The following is a 13,754-nucleotide window of genomic DNA, read 5'->3' as shown; positions in this document are numbered from 1 at the left end:
GCGGGAGCGCCGCCGCGCTTCCCAAGCGGCGCACTACCCAGTGCGCCACCGGGCCAGCCCTAGTGAATCCATTTTCTTACTGACTCTCACCATATATACGTATATCGTAGATATTTCCGTCTGAAAAAATTATTATCGGCCCCCCTTCTCCCATGCAAATATCATAAAGATCATTCCTGAAAGGCTTGCTGGTCATCCTTCCCCACCCACAACGGGGCAGACATGCTCTGTGTTGGAAATTGGAAGGTTTGACAGGAGAGATGTGAGAATAGCTTTCATAGTGTTTCTTCCAGGTGTATCAATAAAGATTCTCTCTTTTTTTTTTTTTTTTTGTCCTTTTTGAGACCGGCCGCACCGTGCTCAGCCAGTGAGTGCTGTGAACGCACCAGTCATCCCTATATAGAATCTGAACCCGCGGCGGGAGCGCTGCTGTGCTCCCAGCGCCGCACTCTCCTGCGTGCGCCACGGGCTCGGCCCAAGATTCTTTTTTTAAAGTAAGACTATTTTTAAAGCAATTTAAGATTCACTCTCACATTTAGGTTCACATTCACAAAATTGAGAGGAAGGTATAGAGATTCCCCATAGGCGTCCTGTCCCCGCACATGCACGACCTTCCCATCATCAATATCCCCCACCATGTGGTACATTTATTACCACTTTTTGGTGGGTTGTGTGAGTGAGTGTGTGTGTTTTGGCTGCTGGCTGGTACAGGGATCAAACCCTGGACCTTGGTGTTATCAGCACCACGCTCTAACCAACTGAGCTAACCAGCCAGCCCCCCATTTATTACCATTGATGAACCTCCACTGACACATCAGCATCACCCAAAGTCTAGTTGACGTTAGGGTTCACTCTTGGTGTTGTGCATTCTGTGGGTCTGGACAATGTATAATGACGTGTATCCACAATTATACGATCATACAGAGTATTTTCTCTGCCCTAAAAATCCCCTGTGCTTTGCCTGCTCATCCTCCCTCCACACTAACCTTTGACAACCAAGATTCTTTCTTTAAGAAAAGCTGCACCAGCGCCTTAAATTCTCTTCCTTCCATCCTTTCTTGAGAGCTATATCTAATTTCTGTTCAAATTGACATGTGAAATATCCCCTGCCATTGTCTCATTTCTTCTACATCAGAAAATAAAGGAGATGTCCCCATGAGTGAGGAAGAATAAGGGATCACAGTGGAAGTACCAACTGTCCTCCCCCAAATGAGAAAGCAATGGGGGCAGGGGGAGCGGAGAGGAGGAAGGTGTGTGTGTGTGCGTGCGTGCGCACGTGTGCGCGTGTGCGTGTGCACGTGTGCGCGTGTACGTGTGTGTGCGCGTGCGTGTGTGTGTGCGCACGCATGTGTGTGCGTGTGTGTGTGTGTGTGTGCACGTGTGCGTGTGTGTGCGTGCGCGTGTGTCTTCCCCAGGTAAGTGAATCAATAGAGGCGTGGGGTTGGGCCAGGGCAGGAGACTTGCATGGCGCTTGGGCATGGACACTGGCATTCCCGAGTCTCTGTGCCTGTTAGGCCAGGTATGGCTGTAGAGGACAGCTTTAACACTGAGCCTTTCTCCAGATGTGATCAGAGCAAGGAAAAGTCTTTGGGGGTTGGGACCCAGACTCCCTCTAACTGTGCCCTCGCCCACTTGATTCATTGGGGCAGACAGACCTCCAGTCGAGGGCTTTCGAAGCTTGTCTGGAGCCTTCTCATGGAAGGAAGGAAGCTCCAACATGGGCTAACTGGACAAGTAAAATGAGGAGGTTGGACTGGGTGTCCTCCATGGCCCTGCCAGCTCTAAAAGACTGGGAACCTCGAGTGTGTTCAACCTCGGGGTTAGCTGGCTGCTGTCTCCCCCTAAAGTGGTGATTCTCCCTTCCCAGGAGTGGTCAGGAATGGATGAGTAAAGAGAAATGCTCACCTGGCTGCAAAGCCATCTACTCACTAGTGGCCTCCTGGGCCCCTAAATCAGTCTCTTCCCCTCTCCAAGAGTCAGCACGGCCTTGGGGTGGCTTGGTAGCTGAAGCGGGGGTGTAGAGGCCTCCACCCCAGACCCTTCTACCACACTACGCTTCTTTCCACTTTCAGCCCTTCATGTCCCGGTCCAGAATCCTGCGGTGGCTCCCTGTGGCCGTATATGCCAGGCTCATTGCAGTGATGAGTAAATGCTGGTTTGGTTGAGTCCTGATCCTGGCACCTGGCGTTCGCAGCCACTGTAGTGTGGGCTGGCCCTTCCATTTCATTAATCCCGCTCCAGTGGGTCTGCTCTCAGTCTTTCCCATGCTGTCCTCAGTCTCCACATGTCTTTGCTAGTGCAGAATGCATGTCTGATCGCCCCTCGGCACCTGTGAATTGCCCAGCCCGTGTCCCTTTCCTCCATACCCTTCTCTATCTGCTCTTGCCCAGTGAGCGTCCTTTTCTCTGACCATGGCCACTACCCAGTTCCCTAGCACCTTGCACGTGAATGTCTAACGTTGTCAGTGCTGACAGCGGATGGCTGGACGGATGTACAGAGGATGAGTCCTCAGAGCGAATTATAGCTCAGCACAGCTCTCTCTTGCATGTAATTCCTATGCTAACTCTACTGAGTGACTCACCTAGAGTCCTGCACGTAACTGGTGCTCACTGACTATTTTTTGAGTGACTTTATCCCATGTCAACACTTCTGTCTTTTCCCACCCAAGCAAGCATTTACTGAACTCCAAAAAAATCAAAAAGTGTACAGTTCAACAAATCTTCACAAAGTGAATACACCCGTGTAATCACACTAGGATCAGTGAATGGAACATCCTCACCACCCGGGGACCTACCTTTGCACCCCTTCCTCAGAGGGAGTCTGAGTTGCGTCACTTCTGGAACTTTCTATCAATGAAAGCATTCTCTTCTGTGTCTGCTTTTTTGCTTAATATTATATTTAAGTGATAGGATATAAGTAAATCATGAGTCTTGCTTCAGGTAGCTCATAGCTAGTGGAGAATTTCTGGAATTTAGTCTACACTCCTTCACTGTTTTCAGCATCTGACCTAAGGCCATGCATCCATGGAGTTCCTCTCTTTGGATTTTATTATTTTCCACCTCCTTTTATAGGCTCTGCAGAGGACCAAGATCCTGTAACCCAGGTGCTTGGACCCACCTCAGTGGTGGAGGACGACCGGTCAATTCTAATCTTCTATTTCTTACCTTTATTAAATGCTCAGATCACCTCAGTGGATAATTTAACATCATAAGTCTTCAAAAATGCTGTTCAGTTCTTGAAATTTACATTTGAGATTATATTTACCAACCACCTCCTCTGGCTTCTAATATTTTCTGTTATGTTTCCTGTGATGTTCTCTGAAGATTTTTTAAAATTGCCCAGTGTTTTGCTCCTAAGGGTCTTGATGGGACAGGCTGGGGCTGGGGAGGGGACAGTGAGTTCTTTTAGGTGAGACTGAGGACTGTCTTCTGAGTCTGACTCTGGTGAGCAATTAGCTGCCCCACCCGCATCTCGCTTGCTCTCCATGCCTACTCAGGGAGCTTCCAGGGACCCTGGTGAGAAGGTCGGTGTCCTGGGGGGCCTTCTGCCCATCGTTCTCCCTCCCATCCTCTGCCTTTCTGAGCACTCTTTCCCCTCTCCTTCAGCGAGTGCCTGCCGAGGAGATCACCTATGAGACACTGAAGAAGGCCATTGGTAAGTCAGGGGCCCCGAGGGACTTTGGTTAGAGGGGACAGCGATGGGATGAGTCGTGGGGATGGCTCCTGGCCATGCAGCCTGATCTGCTGCCTTTCCCAGTGGGAGTCTGCGCAGACGTGAGGGGGAGAGGCTGGTGGCGTCCCACAAACTCATCACAGCTAGCAGAGCTGCCAGTGAAGTGCCCCCTCTCCTTGTGGGGGTCAGCAGTGCTGCCCCATGTGGCCTACATTGGGTGGTCCTTTTTCTGCTAATAACAGCTGCCTTTACAGGTAATCAGCTGAGGGTCACAGCCACTCAGACTGTAGAAAGCAATTTTGTAAAAATTTGTAAAAATATTTTTACTCTTTTTTAGGTGAAGTGATACAAAAGTACAAACTGACCAATGAAAGATATTAAAAGCAAAACCTATTAATATTTATTTAATAAGGGCGGCAGATTTTAAAATGCAGTATTACCTCGCTATATGGATTATTGGACAGTGAAGTATTCCCAGCAAGAGAATTTTTCTAACTGATAACAAATTATGACTTTAAATGTCAAACCTTTTAAAAATTTTGTTGTCATCGATGATACTTATTTTCTCTGAATGCACTCACTGCTCGCCTTCTTAAATCAAGCATGCAGACAAATCCGGCCCTCCCCTACCCCGCTTTCTTGGTGCTAATTCATTTTGGATACCAACTGGCATGTGTAGAAACCTTAAACGAAATGGCCTCAGACTGCTCTGCCATAGGGGTTCTGTGTTGGCTTCCGTGGTCTGTCTGGCTTCTCCATTGTTGATGTTCCTTTTCAAATTACCCCCAGAGTGCTCAAAGGACCAGCTGTTCCAGAACCTTCTGTTTAAGAGTCCTAGTGGCAGCACAGCTGAAGGGTCCACTTAACTAGCTCTCAAACTCTTACACAAGGATGAGGGCCAAGCCCTCAGGTAGAATCAGGAAAAGGTCTAGCCTTCCAGGGCTTGGGACCAAGTGAGGGCACCTCACCCTCCATGCCACTGTCCCCTGCTCTGCTCTCAAAAGAAGGCAGAGCCCAAGCAGCAGTCACGGACAGCGCCCCCTGAAGGAGTTCACCCATCTTTGCATCTTTTCGAGCCCCTTCCCTTCCTCATCAATGGAGCAGGACCCGAGCGCTAATGCATTTCTCTGTGTCACAGTGGACAGCGTAGCGGTGGAGGAGCAGGAGCGTGAGCGGCGGCGACAGGTGGTGGAGAAATTCCAGAAGGCACCCTTTGAGGAGATTGCAGCACACTGTGGGGCCCGGGTAAGCCTAACAGGGGCGAGTCCTCAGGGGCCAGAGAGACTGGATTTGGGCCCAGGGAAGGACTGAGTTTCTAGGAGGTCTTGGCTCTTTGTCCCCCAGGAATTAAGGTTTAGATTCCAACACAGAGAGCTCTGCTGTTACCCCCCCAGGTTCACCCACTGCCCGACCTTACATTGCTCCCCCGTGAACCAGAAGGCTTGGGTATTAGTCATACACTCTTCCAGACCTCACTATTTTCACATAAAGAAGACATGCCACCCCTGGAGCACATACCAGGCAGTCAGATTATACTCATTGTAATCATAGTAGCAGGTATGTGAATAGCACTCTGGCTGCTAGAGCATCTTATGTTTATTAGCTTGTTTCATCCTCGTCGTGGCTCTGTGAGGTGGTGCCATTCGGATCCCCACATCGCAGTGAAAGAGGAAGCATGCATGGCACAGAAGGATGGTCAACTTTGGCAGCAGGGCCCTCTTCCCACCAGGGGACCCCTGCAGGGGCATGGAACAGCTGGGTCTTGGAAAGATTTGAAAGAGAGGCAGCCTGACAAATGGAAATGAGAACCCATGTCTAGACCTGTGAGAGGAGCTCAAGCAGTGTTTGAAACTGATTATACGCCAGCATTCCTTAGCCACAATCTAAGTAATAATGAAACGTAATTGTATACATTCAAAAGTGACAAATAACTTTTTCTCTTAATAAAAATGTAATACATGTAATTTTCTATTATCTACGTATATTATATATCATAGAGAGAGAATATAGATTTTCCTGGACCTAGGTTATCCTAACTTCTCATCCAACCTGGAGAGGTAGATGCTGCCTGTGTCATGAGCTAGGAGTTGAGGCCCAGTTACTGAACACATACACGGTCTCGCTGTCTGCATTCATGACTTAGTTGGAGTCAGAAGGGACCAGATAGATCATCTTTAACCCTCCAGTTTGGCAGAGCTGTTCCTTGTGAGTTAAGGAAAGAGCTGGCACTAGCTCCAGGTTTCCTGACTCCATGCCCAGCAGACCCTACTGCCCCTGTTAAAGAGCAAGGGCCTTCGAGAACTGCCTGCTGGAGTCCTCCCCGGTGTTCCTGGCCCTCTGCCCTGTCCCTCACCAGCCTTCAGGTGACTTTCCCTGATCTGAATCTGCAGTCGGGGTCCAACAGATAAGTTGGAAATATGTTCACACCCAGGTGCCTTCCTAAGGCAACTGTCCTGTACCTCCGGTGCATACTCTGGGCAGGTGGACCCATGAGTCAGCAGCAGAGGTTCTGGGGAGCCCCCAGCTCACTTCTCCCTCTGTCTGTGTCTAGGCATCACTGCTGCAGAGCAAACTCAACCAGATCTTTGAAATCACCATCCGGTAAGTGGCAGCCTTGGGCAGGGGACTCCTACATCTGTGGCCCAGTGTTGGGGCCCCTCATCCCGAGTCCTCCTCTCACAGCTGTCTTCAGTTCTCTCCCACCCACAACTTCTGTCCCTAAGGCTGGCGCCAGCCACCAACTCTCCCTAGACAAGAAAATAGAGACCAGAGAGGGACAGAGGCCAGCTCAGTGAAGCCTGGAAAGAGCTGGGAGTCCTAGTGTCCCAGGCTGGTACTTTACTTTCTAAAGCAGCAAGGTCACTGTAGAGCTTGCAGAGAAGCTTGACTTCAGGCTGTTGGTTCTAGAACAACTTGAAAACCTGGGAACCCCTGGAATGACAAGGTCACTTGTCCCTGTGCTGCTCAGTTTAGTTGTGCAAGGGTGGGAACCCCGGAATTCTCTCTCCATGCCTTTTTCCTCCATATGTTCCTGCTCCCCAGGCCTCCGCCCAGCCCGTCGGGAACCATCACTGCAGCCTACGGTCAGCCGCAGAACCACTCCATCCCTGTCTACGAGATGAAGTTTCCCGACCTTTGCGTGTACTGAGTTCCAAGAGACGGAGCCGCTCAGAGGGATGGGCTGTGAGGGGGGCTCCTCCTGATGCCTACGGTCAGCCGCAGAACCACTCCATCCCTGTCTACGAGATGAAGTTTCCCGACCTTTGTGTGTACTGAGTTCCAAGAGACGGAGCCGCTCAGAGGGATGGGCTGTGAGGGGGGCTCCTCCTGACGCCTACCCCTACCACATGGAACAAGTTGGATCTCTAAGAAAATGTCACCTTCAGTGGCAGCACCTACCTGGCTAAGCAGAAATGGAGCCTCCAGGCCTTCACTGGTTCTTCTTGGCCTTCCTGCCGCCTCCTCATCTTCCCTGAGGGCGACCAGCCACCTGCCCCTCAGAGGCCAATAAGCATCTCACCTGCATCCCCTGTCTTCTCTTTCGTGTTGCCCGGAGGCAGAGAATCACAGGGGTGTCTCCAGAGTAACACCAAGGGGCCTGAGAAACTCCTCCATGGTGTATTCAGTAAAGGGCTTCCATTGGGGTGTGTCTGCAGGGACACATCTGCCATTCCCCAGAGCAGGGAACTAGGTGGAGACCTGGTTGGGCAAAGGAAGCTGTAGATGGCACTTGGAGGACCGAGGAAAGCTGTTCTGGTGGAGGAGTGACGGCATGCGAGCTGGAAGGTGGGGTGGCTACTGTCACCCTGAGCATCCCTTCCCTCCCTCCTTCCCACTCAAGTCTTTGGTGTCTCCTCCAATCTCTCACCCTCCAGTTGTCCATTCGCATTTCTTTCTGCTGTTAACTAATGCTGAGCCCTTATAACAAGAGCCGGAGGTAGAGACACCAGGGGATCCACAGAGGATGAAATGAACTGCAGGCGGGCCAGTGACAAGCAAGGGCTGGCATCCCAGGACAGGCAGCAGGTGTCGGCCAGGGCCTGTCTCTCGCAGCAGGCATGAGCAGGCAGATCTGGGTCCTACTATAGCATCTTTTCACCTCCTTTGTTCAGAGTGAGCTTGCATTGGCCCTCCCAAGGTTCTGTCTCTTCTAGATGTTTCTCTGAGTTGGGTTCACTCTCTTTAATGTCTTTCTTCCAAGGATCCCAGGTATTTCTAGAGCCGGTGGGTTAGGAGAAGGCAGAACAAAATAATCTGGTTTAGGTGACTAAAAAAGGGAGAGGAACTGCAGGGTCCCCGAGGCTTGCCCATGTTGCTTCCTATGGGAGAGACTCCAGCCTGGCCTTGGGTGGGGGAGGGGAGGAGGAGGGGTGGGAGGAGTGGCACTCGGGCTCAAGGATGTCAGAAGTCAACCTTTTGGATGTTCCAGTTGAGGAAAGAAGGATCCAGCACCTAATTTTGGAATGAGTTCTTCACTCTCTGGACAAAGTCTGGGACATTGGTGCTAGCTGGCAATGCTTGTGGCCTGGCTGGGGAGAGGTGGCAGATAACCCTTTGGTTCCAGGTTTCCATTTTCCCTGCATGCTGTGTGCCTGTCTCCATGTGACTGGCGTGTGCAGAGCCACGACAGAGGCCACGTGCTGCTCTCTCTCCTGCTTCCCCTTCCGATCCCTCCTCCAGGCACCTTGTTCCCGGGAGCGCCTCTGCCAGAGCTTCACCTGGGCCTCGTCCTGTGGCAGCGCTCAATGGTCCATATAGCCCTTTCGTTGTCTTCCAGTCAAACTTCCCATAACCTTCTGAGCTGATATGACTCACAGTAAGTTGTGAATGGTCAGATGTTTCCTCCCTGGAGAATTCGCTTTTTAAAAAAAGGGTGGGTGAGTAGATTTCTTGACCCAAAGGAATTCCTTTGTAGGGTACAATTTTAGGCAGCATGGGAAGCAGTCAGAAGCTGGCTATCTCTGCAAAGGGCAGGCTTCTTGGGACACCCTCTGACCACAGCCTGCATGGATGCACAGTGAGGGCCGATTACTAGGACAGAGTGTATTTTCCAAAATCGAGGAGAACCTTTACACATTTTCCCATTATATGTGCAATAAATGACTTGAGAAGGGGGGCTATCTGGCCCTCATTCTATACTTTCCACACTTGAGATGAAGCTCTTTCCCTTGGTCACCGCCTCTGTGCTGTGGGCACATGGCTTCCAAGTGGCCTGCTTGATCACAGGGTCCAGGGTGGAGGCCGCAGCTTTGGGGGATGTGCTGTATGGCTTTGGGCTTATATACGACCCAATTTTGTAAGCATGAACTTAGATTTCTCTTTAATATGTCTTTATTAAGAGATCAAGTTTAAAATAACTTTAAACAAACTTGAAAGCAAATAACCTTTGGAAGAAACTTTAAAGCAAATCTAAATCTGGAGCCACAAACCTGTCCTTCCTCACTGGGTCTTCCCCTCTGTTGCTCTATGCTTGGCTTTGAAGAGAGCCACCCATTTCTTTCTTGTGCCTACTTGACATAGGGTACACGCCATGGCGATATTGCCCTGAGCTCTGCCCATGGAGCCCCGGTGCTGGGACTTAGAAGTTATTTCTCTGAGCGTCTTTCTAGAGCCAGTGTTAGAACCAGAGGCCCACAGGTTGGCTCAGATGTCTGTCCCTTCTCCTGTCCTGGGAACAGAGAGGAGAGAAAGGCCCCCATCCTGCGTAGACTCCGCTGCTGCTTCGTCCCCATCCATCCAAGGCAGCTTTTCCTTTACATCACTGCTGCCTAGCAGAGATATGCTTCTTTTGGAGAACTGGCCATTTTTCGAGTGCCCTCCTCTCAGTTTCAACTCAAACTTACACTCAGTAGAATATTAGGTTGCCTGCAGACCTGGATTCTGGCCAAATATGCCTCAGAATCAGAAAGGTTAAGGTGAGTGTTAACTCGAACAGAAAATTAAATGGTGAATTAAGTAGTCTCCTTCACCTCACCACAAGCCCTGGGAGAAAGGCAAGGCAGAGTTTGATGTGCTCTGTGGGGAGACAGGAGCCCAGGCCGTTGGCTAGTGAGCCCCCTGGCATGGCAGCGCTGTTTTGTGCCCCTTCCTGCTGTCCTTCTCTGCTGTGATTTTGAGCCAAGAGGAGCCAGGAAGCCCATTCAGACCAGCTGCTCCCAAAGCCACTGAGGACTCTGGCTTTGTGGGCAAAGGTAGGGTTGGTTGGAACTCTGCTGATAGAACTCCACTGGCATAAATGTACGAGGGTACTTCTAAAAGCTCATGGGAAAATGGAATTTAAAAATTATACAAATCTTCCATGAACTTTTTGAAGACCCCTCATATTTGTGACTTGGAAGTTCTATGAGTGTGGTTGAGCTGTGTCAGAGCACAAGAAGCCCGTCAGCAGCAGGCATCGGTGTGGGCCTGGAGGCTCCTTCTGTTTATCTTGCAAGGGGGTCCCCACTGCCCCGTGCCTGTTCCCGTCTTCCTCTCTTTGAAAAGCGGAAATTATGTGGTTCCTTGACTCCCAGACGGCCTCCTCACTAAAGAAAGAGCCCGAGCAGGTCAGAAGAAGAACTAGAAAAGTCCTCAGACTCTCCTCTGTCCAGCCCCCACCCCATACACAAGTACAAATGGATGGGCAGGGAGAAGCTGAGGCCTGGGACCCACTTGAAGCAGCACACATGTCACATGTGTGCTGCCCCATGCCCTGGGCGTTCTGGGTCCCATAGGGCGTGTTTCAGCTGGGCTGAGAATCAGAGAAGCTTTGGGGTTCCTTCCATTGTCCCCAGGCCCTCCAACCAGGCTACAGAGAGTGCTGTTGAGAAGTGAGGCTGTTTTTCCCAATTCCTCTTCGTGACCAGAAAATGGCAGCTGGCCAGTTGGGGGCCTGTGGGAAAGGGCTACATCTGAGCTGTTAGGTTGGGTGTTAGGTTTAAAGGTGACAGGGAGGTCATCTACTCAGGGCAGGCCACACTCACTTCCCATGACCTTAGACCCTGGCGGGCAGGTCGTACTGACACAAGACATCCTCCTTACACCTGGGGAGAGGGTTCAGGGCAGTGTGTTGCCTCCTCACCCCATTGACCTGAGAATTCTGGTTAAAGTGACCTGTTACCCCAGATCTGGCCAGGTCTGAAGACTGCGGAGGATGGCCAGGGTTGGCCTTGTCCTAGAGCCTGGCTGGCTGAGGAGGTGGTGAAGAGACCCAGGCACATTGGGAAGGGCTCTGGGGTCCACTGGGGCCAGAAGGCAGTTTTCCATGCTCTCCTTTAGCACCGGCCTGGCTGACAAGGTCTTCCATCCTTCAGAGGACCAGGGCCCTCAGGAGCCCATCACATTCCACCTTGAGCTCTTCCTCCATGACCATAGGTTCTGGCATATGGAGTGCAGAGTTGTAATTCCACAAATGCTGCAGCCCATACGTTGTAACGCATCTGTGTCCATTTAGACCGTCAGGACCTGGCTGAAGTGTGTGTGTGCCCGTGTGCGTGCATGTGTGTGTAATGTAGTCGTAGTAGATGACATATGTATATAATAACTGATGTATTTATATGTGAGTTCAGAGTCAGTGCCTGTGGCAGTTTTCTGTATTTTAAACTCATTGAATCGAATTAGTTTTATTGTAGGGAAGGGGAGAAAGGGGAGTGGGGGGAAGTGTAGAAAGACTCTTAGCAAAGTCATTCTTTAGAACCATTAGTCGTGATTTCCCAATGAAACTTCATGATGCCCTTTTCAAATAAATGTTAATGTTGTCACCACACGCCTATTTGATTTCTTTAAAGTAAATAGCTTTTTGAGATGCAAACAGGATCTGAAAATACCAACAGGTGTACCGCTGACATTTAACCACCCCCACCCCGCTGGACCATTACTCCACCCGCCCCAGAAACGGAGGGGGGTGGGGAAGGATGCTACCACAATGGAAACTGGAGGCCCAGGATTCCCAGTGTGGGAGCATCACCAGTTAGGAAGGCCTGGGCTGTTCTTCATTCTGGCCCATTTCATAGAACACATATCAGGGGAGACCTTACCTAAAGAATCTGGCTTTCTGATTCCCCTCACATCAGGACTTCCCAGGGTGCATTCCCATTTTTTTTTTTTTTTCCTTCATCGGAACTGCCAGAACATCAAAATAATATGGGGGTGGATGTGAAAGTGCCTTACACAAATGTTTCCCAGCCAGCTTTGGTCTGTATCTTCCACTGGTATGTCTAATGCAGTCGACGTGGGTGTGTGCGTCTCTATGTATCTATGTCTCTTGTGAATTGTGCGTGTGGCCACAAACCTGTGGCCCCAGCATTGTGAAAATGCCATGGGGAGATATAGTGAAAGAAACACAACACCTGGCTGCTGCCCTTGCGGTGCTCAGAGTTTCCTGAGAGGAGAGGACAAGACATGCATGCAGCAACTTGCCATCTGAGCCAGGCAGAGTGCCCTCCAGAGCACACGGCTGACTGCAGAAACAAAAATCGAGCAGGGCGCTGGAGGAGATCACAACTTGCCTGGCAGAGGTGGGCTTGGGCCGTGGCTCATGTTGAGAAATGGGTAGAATTCAAAACAGCAGGTGAAGGTCAGGAACTCAGGCAGAGGGTGAAGGAGGATAGGGGAAGAACAGTGGGAGGACCAATCAGTGTGAGGGACAGCGAGTGAGCCTGGTTGGCAAGGGCCCTGCATGCCATGCCCAGTAGTTAGGAATTGATGAAAAATTGGGGTGGGGTACTGTTTTGGCTCTTGAGCCAGGGAGTATGGGGAAAGCAAGATTTTGTATATATTAATATGAAAAGGTGTGTACAGTGGATTGGGGAGAAGAGTGATGAGACAAGGAGGTCAGTTGGTTAGGAAGTTGTTATGATAGTTGAGGTCTGAGCAGGGAGCACTGAGAATGAAGTGAAGGCCCGAAGCTGGCCCCACAGGGAGGGAGGAGCTTGGGCACAGCTGGGGAAAGAGTCAGAGCACCCCAACGCCTGTGGCTGAGGGACTGGAAGATGCATCTGTGTATGATGTGTTATTTAAACGTGTGTGTCTCCATGGATGGGAGTGCAGAGGAAATGAGACTGTGTTCGAGAATATCTGTGAGTAGCCCGGGAGTGCAGTCAAATTGGAACTGATAGCAACTCTCGGCTCTCACACTTAGCTTTTCAGTGATTAAAAAAATGATCACATCCATTTTCTCCTTTAATCCTCACAACAGTTCTCAAACTAAGAAAGAAGCGGTAGATAAGACAACTAAATCTTGGAGAAGTTCAGGAACTTGCCTAAAGTCACACGATAGCTAAGTGCACAGTCAGGATTCAGATCCAGGAAAGCATTACCACAGCTTCCCACCCAGAGAGCCCTCCCGGTGTGGGTGGGCCACACGGATGTCCGACTGGCTTATTTTCATCCCTACAGACAGGAGCCAGGGGAGACCCTAAGCCCTTGTAGTCACTCTTGTAGGATATCGGACCTTCCACACTCTGCTAGCTGAGCAGTCTTTCCTACCCCACGGAGGAGGTGGCAAATGGAGCCATCCTAAGGGTGTTGGACAGAGAGCTACCCTGAGCCATCCCCCAAACTGTTAGGACTTCCGAACACCCATGGAGGGGGGAGGAAGTACATTTTCTTCCCATTCTCACCATTTACTTTCTATGAAATACACCACCGCTTGGTCACATGGAAACGGTTGCGCTCCCCCTGCAACATGTTACTCTTATTTGACATATTTTTATTTTATTCACACAGTCTACATTCAAAGCCCGAGTCGGATGTGAGATTTGCAAGGTTTTATTTCCGAATCACCGACAGCTTTAAGAGGCTGAACATCCGCCTCTATCACCGCCCGGGCGGCCACAGGGCAGGCGAGGAGGGGGCTTCGGGGTGGCCTTCCCGGGGAGGGAAGCCCCGGTGGCCCGCGGCGCCCTCACTGGCCCTTCTTGTGGGCGTTCTTGACGATGGCGTTTTTGAAGAGCGTCAGCAGGGGCGTCTGGCTCTTCTCGGAGGTCATGAAGCCGCCGTAGCGCTTGTCCTTGGGCGGGCTGCCCCAGCGGAAGTGCTCCATGCGATAGGGCCCCTCGTCCTTCTTCTCGACCTCGGCCACCAGCCCGTACTCCAGGTCGGGC

The 13,754-nt window shown here is 50.8% G+C and overlaps 2 protein-coding genes and 1 non-coding gene across 3 annotated transcripts in view; 1 reads left to right on the top strand and 2 right to left on the bottom strand.

Annotated features, from left to right (window-relative positions):
* Window positions 1-6,874, top strand: part of EFR3B (EFR3 homolog B (S. cerevisiae)) — a 29,499-nt gene extending 22,625 nt beyond the window's left edge. The window contains exons 17-20 of the mRNA XM_008594428.1: window positions 3,606-3,654; window positions 4,811-4,917; window positions 6,224-6,273; window positions 6,715-6,874. Of these exons, the coding sequence (XP_008592650.1) occupies window positions 3,606-3,654; window positions 4,811-4,917; window positions 6,224-6,273; window positions 6,715-6,820 (312 nt within the window). The 3' untranslated portion in view covers window positions 6,821-6,874. The remainder of the gene's footprint in view (window positions 1-3,605; window positions 3,655-4,810; window positions 4,918-6,223; window positions 6,274-6,714) is intronic.
* TRNAI-GAU lies at window positions 700-773 on the bottom strand. Its single transcript has one exon. It is a non-coding gene; the product is annotated as a tRNA-Ile (tRNA).
* A 6,529-nt stretch (window positions 6,875-13,403) lies between the features above and the next one.
* Window positions 13,404-13,754, bottom strand: part of POMC (proopiomelanocortin) — a 2,829-nt gene continuing 2,478 nt past the window's right edge. The window contains exon 2 of the mRNA XM_008594429.1: window positions 13,404-13,753. Coding sequence (XP_008592651.1) covers window positions 13,556-13,753 — 198 coding nt within the window. The 3' untranslated portion in view covers window positions 13,404-13,555. The remainder of the gene's footprint in view (window position 13,754) is intronic.

The sequence above is a fragment of the Galeopterus variegatus genome, unplaced genomic scaffold, assembly GCF_000696425.1.
Source record: "Galeopterus variegatus unplaced genomic scaffold, G_variegatus-3.0.2 Scaffold10777, whole genome shotgun sequence".
Taxonomy (NCBI): Eukaryota; Metazoa; Chordata; class Mammalia; order Dermoptera; family Cynocephalidae; genus Galeopterus; species Galeopterus variegatus.
This window is presented reverse-complemented; position numbering and strand designations above follow the sequence as displayed.